The 16,631-nt window shown below is 45.9% G+C and overlaps 1 protein-coding gene across 4 annotated transcripts in view; it reads right to left on the bottom strand.

Moving 5' to 3' along the window:
- LOC109909938 (choline-phosphate cytidylyltransferase B) overlaps nt 1-16,631 on the bottom strand; it is a 20,901-nt gene extending 4,270 nt beyond the window's left edge. Inside the window, exons 1-4 of one of the 4 annotated variants that reach the window (XM_031796495.1) lie at nt 3,311-3,606; nt 2,187-2,855; nt 473-572; nt 135-251 (exon numbers count right to left, since the gene is read on the bottom strand). In XM_031796495.1, the coding sequence (XP_031652355.1) occupies nt 135-251; nt 473-572; nt 2,187-2,225 (256 nt within the window). In that variant the 5' untranslated portion in view covers nt 2,226-2,855; nt 3,311-3,606. Of the gene's footprint in view, nt 1-134; nt 252-472; nt 573-2,186; nt 3,258-3,310; nt 3,608-16,485 lie in introns of those variants that run through there. The other 3 variants (XM_031796494.1, XM_020509028.2, XM_020509030.2) reach the window with 3 other exon arrangements.

The following is a 16,631-nucleotide window of genomic DNA, read 5'->3' as shown; positions in this document are numbered from 1 at the left end:
CATGAAACAGTCACAAAGGTACAAAGAAACAGATAGCAAAACATGTATGAGTTATTCATACTAAGAGTCATTATATCCACATATTTATGAATGTGTGTGTTTGTGTACATATCTACATGTGTGTGTGTGCATACCTCCCACTATGAGGTATGCATTGGGGAAGAGGTTCTTGGCCTGCATCAGAGCTCTGGCATGGCCGGAGTGGAACAAATCAAATATCCCATCTGCATATACACGCACTGGACGGTCTACTGTAGAGGACAGACACAGAGTGTACATCTAACACATACTCTCTCCTCTCCTGATGATGTTGTAAGTGAATGTGAGGAGGAGAGGATGCAGAAAAGAAGAGGAGATGGCTATGAGGGAAGATGCTGAGGATGGTAGGAAGAGAGGATGAAGAATGAGAGGAGGAATAGTGAGAAAAGAGTGATTGAGAGGGGCGCGTAACAGAGGATGAGAGGAGGTATACCTGGGGTCCCTCTGCGGGCTTGAGCAATGGAGAGTCTCTCATGAGGGGCGCGACACTCACAGCTGGTGTCCTTAGCAAAGAGAGCAGGCTCAGTCAGCATCTGAGAGAGGGAGGAGGGATTGAACTGTTAAGTACTTTTTGTTCAGTATAATAGTGCTAACAGCATATTAGAACAGCACATGCATCCAATTTAAACACCTACAAAACTCACTCCTCTCAACAAACCAAAAATGGTATGGAGTCTGAGACAGAACATGATAGGTGAAGAGTGTTAAGGAGGGGAAGAAAAGGATAGAAATAATGTGATAAAACCTGAAAAAATGTAATTTGAGAGGGGTATGAAGAGAAGAACAGGAGATACAGGGAAGGATAGTGACAGATAAAAAGAGGAGAGAAGGAAGGCGATGGAGGAGAGAAGGAAAGTTGAATGACATTCATGTCCCCTTCTTGATAGTCATCCCCTGTCTCTCTCTGGCATAATTCCAGTAATTAGATTATTGATCAGGCCTGATATCTATTCTCTATCACAACTATTGATTACATGATGAGGGAACAAGCAGCACCCAGTGCTATTGATCTGCTACTGGCTAAAATGGAACTTCATCCCTCCCTCTACCAACACCTCGTTTTCCATCTCTCTCTCTCTCTAGGGGGGAGAGAAAAAGGAATTGGAACATGCATGACTTTCTGTCCCCAGTAACTTCTTGGATCCACTCCCAAACACAGGAGAGAACAGAGACATACTGGAGACTATATGTTACCCTGGAAGACTAGATCTCATTCACAAAGAGAGACAAAGCGAGAGAGAGATAATGGGATCTTAGATTGTTCATATTAATACATGTCTACATTTGTCATCCTTAACACTGAATATTTAAAGGTAGTTCCACCTCTACATATTCCATTTGGTTCAGGGATGATGAAGAACAGAAAGGAGGTGGAGATGATCATAACATCATCAGATGGTCTTGGCTAGCAACCGCCTTGTGAGCTCCCATCCCCATAGTAACAGATCGGACCGAACAGAACAGTGAGGAGGACGCACTGAGGTAACGTTTCTCCCACAATCCACTGCAAGGTGAGAAGGGGGAGGAGCCCAGTGTGGACAAAGGGCAGGCGGTGGCCTCGGACGATCGACAGATCAGAGTGACAGCAGCGAATGTGCTCACTAAAGCCCTGAAACTGGCACAGCAGACATCTGGTCTAAGGATTAACTAAGATTTAAAAAACTCAACAAAAAAAAACAACCACAACGCTGTGATGGTAGCACACAGGAGGAAAGAAAGAGAGGGAGAGGCACAGGGATGTGGGAATAGGGAGGAGGATATGATGAAGAGAAGGAGAGAGGCACAGGGATGTGGGAATAGGGAGGAGGATATGATGAAGAGAAGGAGAGAGGCACAAAAAATAAAAGGGAATAACAAAGACAGAGACTGAATGGAGCTGGCATGGAGCTAGCATCGCCCCTCTGTATCCTTGCATTTCTGTGTCCTCATCAGGAGATCTATGCCAGGCTGCCTATGCCCACACATACACACACCCCTGCCAATACTGCGAAACACGCCCAACCCCCCATCCTCCACACAGACACACACAGTCCATTCAGCACTCAGAGCATCCCGCAAAGACACACACAGACAGTGGATCTGTTTCATAACAAGAAGACTAGCCAGCCTCTCCCTCTTTCTCTCCTTCACACACAAACACACCCTACCGTGCGCGGCTGGGGGCAGGTGTGCTCGAGCTCCTCCATGTTTCCCCTAAAGGCTCATGGGATACGGCGGCTGAACCCCGTGTCTGTGACTCAGCATCAGTGAGATGATCCCTCTCGCTCTCTCTCTCTCTATTTCGCTCTACCGCCCCCTCTTCCTCCCTCTGCCTTCTCCCCCTCCCTCTTCACTTCCCTCTGTATCCCCACCCACTCTGCCCTCTTCTCTCCCTCCCTCTATTCCACCCCTCTCTCCTCCCCTTCTCCTGCTCTCTTTGGCAGAGTGATCTCTCACTCACAGACCAGCAGCCAAGCGCCTCCAAACTCTAGCCATGGCGACGACAAATATGAGAGAGAGCTCCAATCAGTGCACAGATCCCAATGTATCATTTGCATAGAGAACAAGGATTGGCTGAGCTGGCTAGGACCATCCGTGAAGGACGGCATTGAGCATCAATGTCTAGGAGGCTATATCTCATTAGTCTACAGATGCTCTCCTCTCCTCTGAAAACACAATATAGGTGAAAGTAGTATGATACATGCACATTGAGGTTCCTCCCTGTGCGGTGTCCCAACAGTCTTAACCAGCTTCTGTTTCTTGTCCCCTTTCCTCTGACCACATCAGGATAGGTGAAAGCAGAAGGCTTTTACAGCAGTAGACACACCTATCCAGTGCTTTTGGGGACCAGTTGTTATGGGAGAAAAGAGGAGAGAACACATTTAAGAATATACAGGGAACAGTATCTGTTTTCCACTGAATTACACTGATACACAGAATAGACCTTATTACTTCTCTATCTTTACTTCTCTCTACCCCCAGACCATCCTCTCACTTTGCGTCTTTCAACCACTTAATGTAAGAGTCTCCTAGACTTTTCATCTTGAAATGAAAGTTCAAAAACATATTAGACACTGTCTCATAGTCAGAGACAACTTTAGTTGTCATGTGTTGAATGTGATGATCCATGCTTACCTCACTACAGCCACTAAAAGTAACATGGGAGGAAGTACCTGATCGTCCACTTCATTTCTAACATGCGAATATCCCAAGTCCATTATGTCCCGTGCAATAATGGTCCTGACATCGTGTCATAGTACAGTAAGTGTACACAGTTGGTTAGCTAACTTACCGTGCCCGATTCCCTCCTGCGTCCGGCCACACCCGGTGCAACAGGATCGCATGCATACTTGTGAGTTCCATTGCTTGTACGCCCCACCATCTTGAGAGAACCGTATATGTCCGTCGTCAATCAACCATTGAGTATGTAAAAACGGTCCTGGATTTTCCCTTCCCTCGTTCCACCCGTTGCCAACAGGCAGCGAGACCCAGACACTGACACACTGCGTGCAAGTGTAGCGGACTAGACCGAGAGGCAGATCACACGCACGAGCCTCAGGAAACACCGGCCAGTATAGAAGATTAGGGTTAGGCATCCAGGTCGGCGTGCGCATTTTTAACTGCTGGCTGGAGTCGGACACCGCACGCATGACCGACCACACTAGGGGACAGCGGGGACATATGCCTAATTCACCAACAATGTCCAATTGGTGGGTCTTGTTCTCCGGTCAACTGGGTTGAACAAACGAGTAGGCTGTGTCCAGGTTACTAAGGTTTGTGGCCAAATTAGGTGGTCTCTTGAAAAAACACTGCACAGTAAAATCAAATGTATTTATAAAGCCCTTCTTACATCAGCTGATATATTAAAGTGCTGTACAGAAACCCAGCCTAAAACCCCAAACAGCAAGCAATGCAGGTGTAGAAGCACCGTAGCTAGGAAAAACTCCCTAGAAAGGCCAAAACCAAGGAAGAAACCTAGAGAGGAACCAGGCTATGAGGGGTGGCCAGTCCTCTTCTGGCTATGCCAGGTGGAGATTATAACAGAACATGGACAAGATGTTCAAATGTTCATAAATTACCAGCATGGTCAAATAATAATTATCACAGTAGTTGTCAAGGGTGCAACAAGTCAACACCCCAGGAGTAAATGTCAGTTGGCTTTACATAGCCAATCATTGAGAGTATCTCTACCGCTCCTGCGGTCTCTAGAGAGTTGAAAACAGCAGGTCTGGGACAGGTAGCATGTCCGGTGAACAGGTCAGGGTTCCATAGCCGCAGGCAGGACAGTTGAAACTGGAGCAGCAGCACGGCCACGGACTGGGGACAGCAAGGAGTCATCATGCCAGGTAGTCCTGAGGCATGGTCCTTGGGGTCAGGTCCTCCGAGAGAGAGAAAGAAAGAGAGAATTAGAGCGAGCATACTTAAATTCACACAGGACATCGGATAAGACATGAGAAGTACTCCAGATATAACAAACTGACCCTAGCCCCCAGACACATAGCCTCCAGTATTTATGCTGCAGTAGTTTGAGACAGGAAGGGTCAGGAGACACTGTGGCCCCATCCGATGATACCCCCGGACAGGGCCAAACAGGCAGGATATAACCCCACCCACTTTGCCAAAGCACAGCCCCCACACCACTAGAGGGATATCTTCAACCACCAACTTACCATCCTGAGACAAGGCCGAGTAGAGTATAAATCAGTGTTAAATTAGCAGTGTCAAAACTATATATTAGTGTACTATATTTTAGTGTAATACTGGCTCTTTAGGACGTCCTTACCACAAACCATAACCCCTACCCTAACCCTTACCAGTTAAAATGTCAACTTCAATGAGGTGATGTCAGAGTTGGGACGTCTCAAGGATCCCTGATAACAAGGACAATGTATTTGGTTGAACAACCTGCAGTATCGAACGACCCCTAGTGTGGTTGTGGATAACCTTTAGTTATGGTGTAATTGTTTTACTCTAATTAGCTTAAGAAGCATAACAAGTCAGACCAACGAATATCCGTTGTTGCCTTCAACATGATCATCAACGCCATTATGAGGCAGCACCTTGCAGCGAGGTAGCCCTTGATCATGAATCTCAGTACACATAAAGTGCATTCGGAAAGTATTCAGACCCATTTACTTTTTCCACATTTTATTAAGTTACATCCTTATTCTAAAATGGATAAAATCGTTTTTTTTTTTTCTTCTCAATCTACACACAATACCCCATGATGACAAAGCAAAAAACCCGTTTTTAGAAATGTTAGCAAATTTGTAATTTTTTTAATGAAATATCACATTTACATAAGTATTCAGACCCTTTACTAAGTACTATGTTGAAGCACCTTTGGCAGCGATTACAGCCTCAAGTCTTCTTGGGTATGACGCCAGAAGCTTGGCACACCTGCATTTGGGGAGTTTCTCCTATTCTTCTCTGCAGATCCTCTCAAGACCTGTCAGGTTGGATGGGGTCGCTGCACAGCTATTTTCAGGTCTCTCCAGAGATGTTCGATCGGCTTCAAGTCTCTGGCTGGGCCACTCAAGGACATTCAGATACTCCTGTGTTGTCTTGGCTGTGTGCTTATGGTTGTTGTCCTGTTGGAAGGTGAATCTTTGCCTCAGTCTGAGGTCCTGAGCGCTTTGGAGTAGGTTTTCAACAAGGAGCTCTCCTTTAGATGCCTTTTCGCATACTCCAAGCGGCCTGTCATGTGCCTTTTATTGAGGAGTGATTTGGGTCTGGCCTCTCTACCATGAAGACCTGATTGGGAGTGGTGCAGAGATGGTTGTCCTTCTGGAAGGTTATCACATCTCCACAGAGGAACACTAGAAATCTGTCAGAGTGACCATCAGGCGACCAACTCTAGGAAGAGTCTTGGTGGCTCCAAACTACAGTTGAAGTCGGAAGTTTACATACACCTTAGCCAAATACATTTAAACTCCGTTTTTCACAATTCATGACATGTAATCCTAGTAAAAATGCCCCTGTCTTAGGGCAGTTAGGCTTACCACTTTATTTTAAGAATGTGAAATGTCAGAATAATAGTAGAGAGAATGATTTATTTCAGCTTTTATTTCTTTCATCACATTCCCAGTGGGTCAGAAGTTTACATACACGCAATTAGTATTTGGTAGCATTGCCTTTAAATTGTTTAACAAACAGATCACCGACCATTTCGAATCCCACCGTACATTCTCCGCTATGCAATCTGGTTTCAGAGCTGGTCATGGGTGCAACTCAGCCACGCTCATGGTCCTAAACGATATCTTAACCGCCATCGATAAGAAACGATACTGTGCAGCCGTATTCATTGACCTGGCCAAGGCTTTCGACTCTGTCAATCACCACATCCTCAACAGCCTTGGTTTCTCAAATGATTGCCTCGCCTGGTTCACCAACTACTTCTCCAACAGAGTTCAGTGTGTCAAATCTGAGGGCCTGTTGTCCGGGCCTCTGGCAGTCTCTGTGGGTGCCACAGGGTTCAATTCTTGGGCCGACTCTCTTCTCTGTATACATCAATGATGTCGCTCTTGCTGCTGGTGAGTCTCTGATCCACCTCTACGCAGACGACACCATTCTGTGTACAACTCTCCTTCCGTGGCCTCCAACTGCTCTTAAATACAAGTCAAACTAAATGCATGCTCTTCAACCGATCGTTGCCTGCACCTGCCTGCCGGTCCAGCATCGCTACGCTGGACGGTTCTGACTTAGAATATGTGGACAACTACAAATACCTAGGTGTCTAGTTAGACTGTAAACTCTCCTTCCAGACTCACATAAAACATCTCCAATCCAAAGTAAAATCTAGAATTGGCTTCCTATTTCGCAACAAGGCATCCTTCACTCATGCTGCCAAACATACCCTTGTAAAACTGACCATCTTACCGATCCTCGACTTCGGCGATGTCATTTACAAAATAGCCTCCAACACCCTACTCAACAAATCGGATGTTGTCTATCACATTCCATCCGTTTTGTCACCAAAGCCCCATATACTACCCACCACTGCGACCTGTACGCTCTTGTTGGCTGGCCCTCGCTTCATACTCGTCGCCGAGCCCACTGGCTCCAGGTCATCTACAAGACCCTGCTAGGTAAAGTCCCGCCTTATCTCTGCTAGCTGGTCACCATAGCAGCACCCACCCATAGCACGTGTTCCAGCAGGTATATCTCACTTGTCATCCCCAAAGCCAATTCCTCCTTTGGCCGCCTCTCCTTCCAGTTCTCTGCTGCCAATGACTCGAACGAACTACAAAAATCTCTGGAACTGGAAACACTTATCTCCCTCACTAGCTTTAAGCATCAGCTGTCAGAGCATCTCACAGATTACTGCACCTGTACATAGCCCATCTATAATTTAGCCCAGACAACTACCTCTCCCCCTACTGTATTTATTTATTTTGCTCCTTTGCTCCCCAGTATTTCTACTTTGCACACTCATCTACTGTCAAATCTACCATTCCAGTGTTTTAATTGCTATATTGTATTTACTTCGCCACCGTGGCCTATTTATTGCCTTTACCTCCCTTATCTCACTTAATTTGCTGACATTGTATATAGACTTATTTTTCTACTGTATTATTGACTTTGTTTGTTTTACTCCATGTTTTACTCTGTGTTGTTATGTGTCGAACTGCTTTGCTTTATCTTGGCCAGGTCGCAGTTGTAAATGAGAACTTGTTCTCAACTTGCCTACCTGGTTAAATAAAATCAAATAAAAATAATGGCATTGGCAAGCTAATTATTTGAATTATTTATTTGACAATTCCAAGTGACTGTGGCTTGCTAACCTAGCTAGCTAGCCAACTCCACATCATGGATTGGTTTTCCCAAGTAGCTGTTCTCTTCCTAATTTCAGTTTCTCTGGCAGTCTTTCTTGAAGGTAATTTGTCTGATAATCCCTTTAGCTAGTTCCTTTTATGGGCATTAGTTGTCTGTTCATATCCAATGATGTCCCTTACAAAAAAAGATTGCAGTCAGAATGAAATTTAGCTGCAGATACTGTGTCCAAAATTTAAAAAAAGGTTTACTGCAGTAATCTTGCAGTGTAACTGCAGTTACAGTGCAGGATAACTGCAGTTCAGCTGCAGTACATTGCAGTTATTCTGCAATCACTGCGTCCAAAATACCACAGTCGACTGCAGTTACTGCACTTTTACTGCAGTTTCAATAATTCAGTTATTCAGTTATTCCGGTCATTTTTTTCCATTTTTAGATTACTTGCATTTCATTGTTGGTGCGACAAAAGGTACATCAGCCAGCAAGCTTGTTAGGACTGGGGGTGAACTCATGGGGATTTGACATAAACAAGGGGGTGTTTATTGACACATGGAACTGGTTGGTAGTTTGTTTGATACTAACCTCCTGCTTGAAGACTATCAAAGCATTATCTGTAGCTACCAACAAGCGACAGCTGGGCGAATGGGAGAGCAAATGTTGAGTAGCTAGCGAGTTGTGGGGGGGGGGGGGAGTGTGGCAGAGTCAGGAAGCAGACCTGAGCCAACACCCCGTGCTTACCGTGGCATGCATGGGACTGGTCAGGCCCCGTGCTATGGGGTGATGTGCACGGTACCGAGGCTGAGTATTCACAGGCCGGTATGCTCGGTGCCAGTGTCCCGCATTTGCCGGGGGGAAGCTGGTATCCAGCCAGAACGGGTGGGGCCAGCTCTGTGCTCGAGACCCCCAGTGCGCCTCCACGATCCAGTGTATCCTGTGCCTCCTCCCCGCACTCGCCCTGAGGTGCGTGTCCCCAGCCCGGTGCCACCAGTGCCGGCACCACGCACCAGGCCTACAGTGCACCTCGGCAGGCCAGAGCCGCCCGTCTGTCCTGAGCTGCCAGAGCCGCCCGTCTGTCCTGAGCTGCCAGAGCCGCCCGTCTGTCCTGAGCTGCCAGAGCCGCCCGTCTGTCCTGAGCTGCCAGAGCCGCCCGTCTGGCCTGAGCTGCCAGAGCCGCCCATCAGTCAGGAGCCACCATTCACTCCGGCGCTGCCGGAATCGCCCTTCACTCCGGTGCTGCCGGTGCCGTCCTTCACTCCGGCGCTGCCTTCACTCCGGCGCACGCCAAGGGCGCCACATAAGTAGGCCAAGACTATGGTGGAGCTACCGCGGACAGACGCCCACCCAGACCCTCCCCTATAGGTTCAGGTTTTGCGGCCGGAGTCCGCACCTTTGGAGGGAAGTTAACTTTGTCTTTGTTCAGGGCACATAGCCCAAAGCTTCACGGTTTGGTTTTTGTTCTTCGTTTTGTCTGCGTCATTTTTTTATAAAGAGAAAATGTACGCTTACCATGCTGCACCTTGGTCCAGTCCTTCAGCCAGCCGTGACATGATGATGGTCACCAATATCACTAGACAACTAGCCTACAGCTGACCAGACTGGAGAATACAGCTGGAGAACATCTCTGCCAACATTGTGCAGAGACTTGGAGAAGTTGCTGACACATCCAAAATCCAGGGGGTAAAAGGGTCGCTGTGGGACACAAAAACACCGCAAACATGGTTTTGTGTGCAGATATACTGGGGCAGGAAGAGGAATGGGCAGATGTTAAAGGAGTCAGATGTGCTGGGCAGCATAAATGGCGATCTTAAACAAGACTAAATCTGTCGCACTGTGGCTGCAGCCAGGCACCTTGTGGCACATTTTAAGAAGGGAGCAAAAGCCAGAAACAGAAACTACAAAAGTGGTTGAATATGCCTGGTATGGAAACTGCTCGGCCTCCGACCAAGGCACTACAGAGGGTAGTGCGAACAGCCCAGTACATCACTGAGGCCAAGCTTCCTGTCATCCAGGACCTCTATACCAGGCAGTGTCAGAGGAAGGCCATAAAAATTGTCAGAGACTCCAGCCACCCTAGTCATAGACTGCTCTCTCTGCTGCCACACGGTAAACGGTACAGGAGCACCAAGTCTAGGTCCAAGAGGCTTCTAAACAGCTTCTACTCCCAAGCCATAAGACTCCTGAACATCTAGTCAAATGGCTACCCAGACTATTTGCATTGCACCTCTCCACAGCATTGCCACTCTCTGTTGTGTCACTTTGCATAGTCACTTTAATTAACTCTACCTACATGTACATACTACCTCAACTAACCTGTGCCCCTGCACATTGACTTTGTACCGGCTCCCCCCTGTATACATTGTTATTTTTTACTGCTGCTCTTTAATTACTTGTTACTTTTATCTCTTATTCTTGTCCGTATTTTCTGAAACTGCACTGTTGGTTAGGGGCTCGTAAGTAAGCACTTCACTGTAAGGTGTATTGTTGTATTCGGCACATGTGACTAATACAATTTGATATCTGATTCAACAGAAGTTACCACACGGTGGAACTCTTCTCAGACCATGTTAGAGCGTCTGCTAGAACAGAGATGGCCCCTAACACCAATCCTCTCTGACCCAAACTACACCCCAAAAATGACGCATCCTTGTCGGAGGATATTTCGAATGTGCTGAAGCCTATGGCCACCCTGTTTGCGCTGCACGCCGAGGAGGACCACGCATCCTTATCTGCATCCATGCCCGGCGCCGACAGAGATGGCCGCCTCACTTCGCGTTTCTAGGAAACTATGCAGTTTTTTTTTTTTTTTTATGTGTTATTTCTTACATTGGTACCCCAGGTCATCTTAGGTTTCATTACATACAGTCGAGAAGAACTACTGAACATAAGAGCAGCAACAACTCACCATCAGTACGACCAAGAATATGACTTTCACGAAGCGGATCCTGTGTTCTGCCTTTCACCCAGGACAACGGAATGGATCCCAGCCGGCGACCCAAAAAAACGACTTCGTAAAAGGGGGAAACGAAGCGGTCTTCTGGTCAGACTCCGGAGACGGGCACATCGTGCACCACTGCCTAGCATTCTTCTCGCCAATGTCCAGTCTCTTGACAACAAGGTTAGCATTCCAGAGGGACATCAGAGACTGTAACGTTCTTTGCTTCATGGAAACATGGCTCACTGGAGAGACGCTATCGGAATCGGTGCAGCCAGCTGGTTTCTCCACGCATCGCGCCGGCAGAAACAAACATCTTTCTGGTAAGAAGAGGGGCGGGGGCGTATGCTTCATGGTTAACGAGACGTGGTGTGGCCACAACAACATACAGGAACTCAAGTCCTTCTGTTCACCTGATTTAGAATTCCTCACAATCAAATGTCGACCGCATTATCTACCAAGGGAATTCTCTTCAATTATAATCACAGCCGTATATATTCCCCCCCAAGCAGACACATCGATGGCTCTGAACTAACTTTATTTGACTCTTTGCAAACTGGAATCCATATATCCTGATGCTGCATTCATTGTAGCTGGGGATTTTAACAAGGCTAATCTGAAAACAAGACTCCCTAAATTGTATCAGCATATCGATTGCGCAACCAGGGCTGGTAGAACCTTGGATCATTGCTATTCTAACTTCCGCGACGCATATAAGGCCCTGCCCCGCTCTCCTTTCGGAAAAGCTGACCACGACTCCATTTTGTTGATCCCTGCCTACAGACAGAAACTAAAACAAGAAGCTCCCGCGCTGAGGTCTGTTCAACGCTGGTCCGACCAATCTGATTCCACACTCCAAGACTGCTTCCATCATGTGGACTGGGATATGTTTCGTATTGCATCAAACAACAACATTGACGAATACGCTGATTCGGTGAGCGAGTTCATTAGAACGTGCGTTGAAGATGTCGTTCCCATAGCAACGATTAAAACATTCCCAAACCAGAAACCGTGGATTGATGGCAGCATTCGCGTGAAACTGAAAGCGCGAACCACTGCTTTTAATCAGGGCAAGGGGACCGGAAACATGACCGAATACAAACAGTGTAGCTATTCCCTCCGCAAGGCAATCAAACAAGCTAAGCGTCAGTATAGAGACAAAGTAGAATCTCAATTCAACGGCTCAGACACAAGAGGTATGTGGCAGGGTCTACAGTCAATCACGGATTACAAAAAGAAAACCAGCCCCGTCACGGACCAGGATGTCTTGCTCCCAGGCAGACTAAATAACTTTTTTGCCCGCTTTGAGGACAATACAGTGCCACTGACACGGCCCGCAACCAAAACATGCGGACTCTCCTTCACTGCAGCCAACGTGAGGAAAACATTTAAACGTGTCAACCCTCGCAAGGCTGCACGCCCAGACGGCATCCCCAGCCGCGCCCTCAGAGCATGCGCAGACCAGCTGGCTGGACATACGGACATATTCAATCAATCCCTATCCCAGTCTGTTGTTCCCACATGCTTCAAGAGGGCCACCATTGTTCCTGTTCCCAAGAAAGCTAAATAACCTCACACTCAACGTCAACAAAACTAAGGAGATGATTGTGGACTTCAGGAAACAGCAGAGGGAACACCCCCCTATCCACATCGATGGAACAGTAGTGGAGTGGGTAGTAAGTTTTAAGTTCCTCGGCGTACACATCACAGACAAACTGAATTGGTCCACCCACACAGACAGCATCGTGAAGAAGGCGCAGCAGCGCCTCTTCAACCTCAGGAGGCTGAAGAAATTCGGCTTGTCACCAAAAGCACTCACAAACTTCTACAGATGCACAATCGAGAGCATCCTGTCGGGCTGTATCACCGCCTGGTACGGCAACTGCTCCGCCCACAACCGTAAGGCTCTCCAGAGGGTAGTGAGGTCTGCACAACGCATCACCGGGGGCAAACTACCTGCCCACCAGGACACCTACACCACCCGATGTCACAGGAAGGCCATAAAGATCATCAAGGACAACAACCACCAGAGCCACTGCCTGTTCACCCCGCTATCATCCAGAAGGCGAGGTCAGTACAGGTGCATCAAAGCTGGGACCGAGAGACTGAAAAACAGCTTCTATCTCAAGGCCATCAGACTGTTAAACAGCCACCACTAACATTGAGTCGCTGCTGCCAACACACTGACTCAACTCCAGCCACTTTAATAATGGGAATTGATGGGAAATGATGTAAAATATATCACTAGCCACTTTAAACAATGCTACCTAATATAATGTTTACATACCCTACATTATTCATCTCATATGTATACGTATATACTGTACTCTATATCATCTACTGCATCTTTATGTAATACATGTATCACTAGCCCTTTAAATATGCCACTTTGTTTACATACTCATCTCATATGTATATACTGTACTCAATACCATCTACTGTATCTTGCCTATGCCGCTCTGTACCATCACTCATTCATATATCTTTATGTACATATTCTTTATCCCCTTAGACTTGTGTCTATAAGGTAGTAGTTTTGGAATTGTTAGCTAGATTACTTGTTGGTTATTACTGCATTGTCGGAACTAGAAGCACAAGCATTTCGTTACACTCGCATTAACACCTGCTAACCATGTGTATGTGACAAATCAAAATTGATTTGGATTTGGATTTGCTGGCCAACCTCAAACGCTGTCACTTGGCCTCAGTGGAGGATGACAGCCCCACCACTAAGTCTTAAAGCAAATTCTGTTGGAGGAAGCAGACAAAAGATGGCAGCTCACCTCCGACTATTTGAGAATAGTCTATGTCCAAGCCGTAGACCCCCGCTTTTATGCTGCTTTTTCACTCTTTGACGATGCAAAACGGGTAGAAGCCTACATCAATGTCAATGCTGGACTGCTAGCTTGGTGGGAGGAGAATTAGGACAGGTATCCGAAGCTGGCCTGAGCAGCGAGATACCTCCTCTCCATCCCGCCACCTCCACTCCATCAGAGCGGATCTTTTCCAAGGCAGCGTTTATAGTCAATAAAACGAGGAGCTGCCTTCTGCAGAAAATGTTGACAACCTGGTAATCCTGTCTCATAACTTGAAAATATTGTGGAAGTAGGTGGCAGCCCAGGTCTATGTGAGTAACAGGCCAGTCCGATACAGTTGGCAGATAGAGAGAACATTGAGCTATAATGCAGGCTGCTGCTAAATATTTGGAATGGTGCAATATACGTTGTTTATTTTTTGCCTAGGCCTATACAATACATTTTATGTTCAGCATTAGATTTAATAAACTTCTTTAAAATAGCCTAGTCTACTGTTGTCATATACTACAACTTATTTATTTTGTTATTCATTTATTCGTTATTAAACACAATATATTTACTGTAATACTGTTCAACTATGTTGATTGAATACAAGGCCTACTGGCTGTAAGCCTACTGGCTGTAAGCCTACTGGCTGTAATTGTTATGTTCTTAATAATTGATTTATTTTGTATTTTTAACTGCTCTTTATTTTTTTGCCTATTGGATTTGTCCCATTCAGCAATATATCATATTTGAGAGACATTCGTGCTCGGAGTCAGTGATAAGCTTCGGCTGTTTTAGTTTAGGCTACTGTAGGTCTAATTCAGATTAACTACCACGATAAAGCGATTAGAAATTTGTTACCTGCTTGTTGTCAAATACAAGTATAGGCCTGTGGTGTATAACCAGTATATTAGAAGCAAGATTGTGATGAAAAATGCAGTTTCGGGATTATTCCCTACACATTTCCAATTCCAAAGTTGTGTGGAAACAGGAATGGGAGGGGGACAAATCGGATGGCATTCTCTCGTCCGTCAGCCGTCTCCTGTCACGTCAAACATTTCTGTCTCTGTAGCATACAGTTCCCCACTCTGCCCCAGGTGTGCAGAACTGGCTCATGAGCGGTGCTGTAGGTGCGGAGTGCTGCCGCTGCAGTGGCGCTCTCCAAGGTGCTAAACTGAATCTTGTGAGCGCTTTCTCCCGCGCTGGTCGCTGTCCGCGATTCTGAAACAATCTTCAGTGGTGCACTCTGCTGGTTTGCAGGTTAAACAACAATTCTTCATTTTTACTTAACCTTCTCAAATATTGTTACAAATATAGTTACAATAATATTGTGAAGCCTATTACTGGCAACTTCAGGAGATAATGGCATAATCTGTGAAGCCAGCCTGCAACGGGAGGAGGAGGGTCCGGTGGGGGAAAAAATGACTACAAGGTGTACATTGGATAATTATGGTTATAAAGTCAGTCACGTCCAAAACTGAGTTTCGTAAGTGAGTTGGTCACGACTTAGCCTACGGGTATGGATTACTTACAGTACATGCCCACTTTTGGCAAAGATGCCCAATTGCACAGAGACAACACATTGTGATCTGCCATGTGGACATGTTGTCGTCATATCTGCATATCGGTGCAATGCACATTTTGCTCGGCAAAATAAAGTTGGTGCAAACTTCCAATGCATTTCAACAATTTTGCCAGGTGGCCAGGAACGCAACATCTGACCATAGAAATCCTAGAATTGACATGAACCTTCTTATGTTGGTCCAAAGAACAGCCATATTGGTCAGGGAGTTGGTCAACCATGGTTTGCCAGTGCTGTGATAAATTCACCGTTTTACACTTATCTGCACTGTGTGTTAGCTATCTAGCCAGACAGTTTAGAAAATAATGAGTCCATTAAATTGTCAGATTAAGTGCCAATTCAAACAATGCAGTCAAGCCACATCCCTGCACTGGCTGAAATTATTTGATGATAGGACAGACAAGTGTAAATGCAACACATACTGATGTATTGTATCATATAATGGCACTCACAGCTTTCCAAGAAAACAACATCTGAGACATTTATTGTCTGTTTCCATATATATTTTAGAGACTATTTATACAGAACATTTGCATAACACCTGTATTAACTGTATTTATAATTATATGACATTTTAGATGACAACATTTCTGATTTCAGCAAATAGACTAATTTTGGATTTCTCCCAGACCAAGATGGCAGCCATTTTCTTCCCATTATGGAACTGAGGGTTTATGACAAAGTCCCCTCTAGTAATTTCATAGGAGATCTATGCATCTGACATGGTCACTCCTGCTGTATGTCAACCATCAAACCACTGGGGTTGGTGAGTATATTAGCTAAGTAGATAGCTGGTACTAGCTAGCTAATAGCTACTTTTGGTTATACAACATAATATCATAATGCTAGCTAGCCAGGCTGGTTATGATAACACAGATGAAAGGGAAATAATACTGTAGCTAGCTAAATCAGGGAGAAAGTTCAAGATTGATGTAGGGAAATGGCTTGAAAACCGTCCACTGGGGCAACAGTGTGAATTATGTAGTGGAAATGTTTGTGTCCTCTGTGTCTCTGCAGATGCGTGACTACATGTAGGGTATTGTTTCTTGTAATTGTGTTCTGTGAATTTGCTCACAAGAAGGGAACTGATAGAAAGAGAACAGAAAGAAGGGAACACAACGCCTAGAAACTGTGTGCAAGGTCATGATCAGCCTATTGCACAATGAGAGCAGAGATGCCTGGTTTGTGCATGAGTATAAAGAGTGCTAAAAATTGAAGCACCCCTTCAGAGCTTCTGACAGACTTGTACTTTGAGTATTAAGTTTGTTGTAACCTCTCTGGCCGTGATAATAAAGATTAGTTAATTTAACTTTAATTTAAGTCCTTAGTGGTAATTTCCACTACAATTTGGCGTCACAAAACAGGATGATTTACTCTACCTGTGGAGCTTGGCAGTGAGGGTCTGCGAGGGAACACCGGTGTCGCATTCCATGTGAAGGCGTGCAAGGGAAATTCCTGTCTGACAGAAGACGGCGAGGACCCGCCCACACCAGCCACTCACTGTGGGCTGCACGGGAGAAAACAC

This window comes from Oncorhynchus kisutch, linkage group LG18 (assembly GCF_002021735.2).
Source record: "Oncorhynchus kisutch isolate 150728-3 linkage group LG18, Okis_V2, whole genome shotgun sequence".
Classification (NCBI taxonomy): Eukaryota; Metazoa; Chordata; class Actinopteri; order Salmoniformes; family Salmonidae; genus Oncorhynchus; species Oncorhynchus kisutch.
The sequence above is the reverse complement of the archived record's forward strand: the minus strand, read 5'-3'. Positions and strand labels throughout refer to the sequence as shown.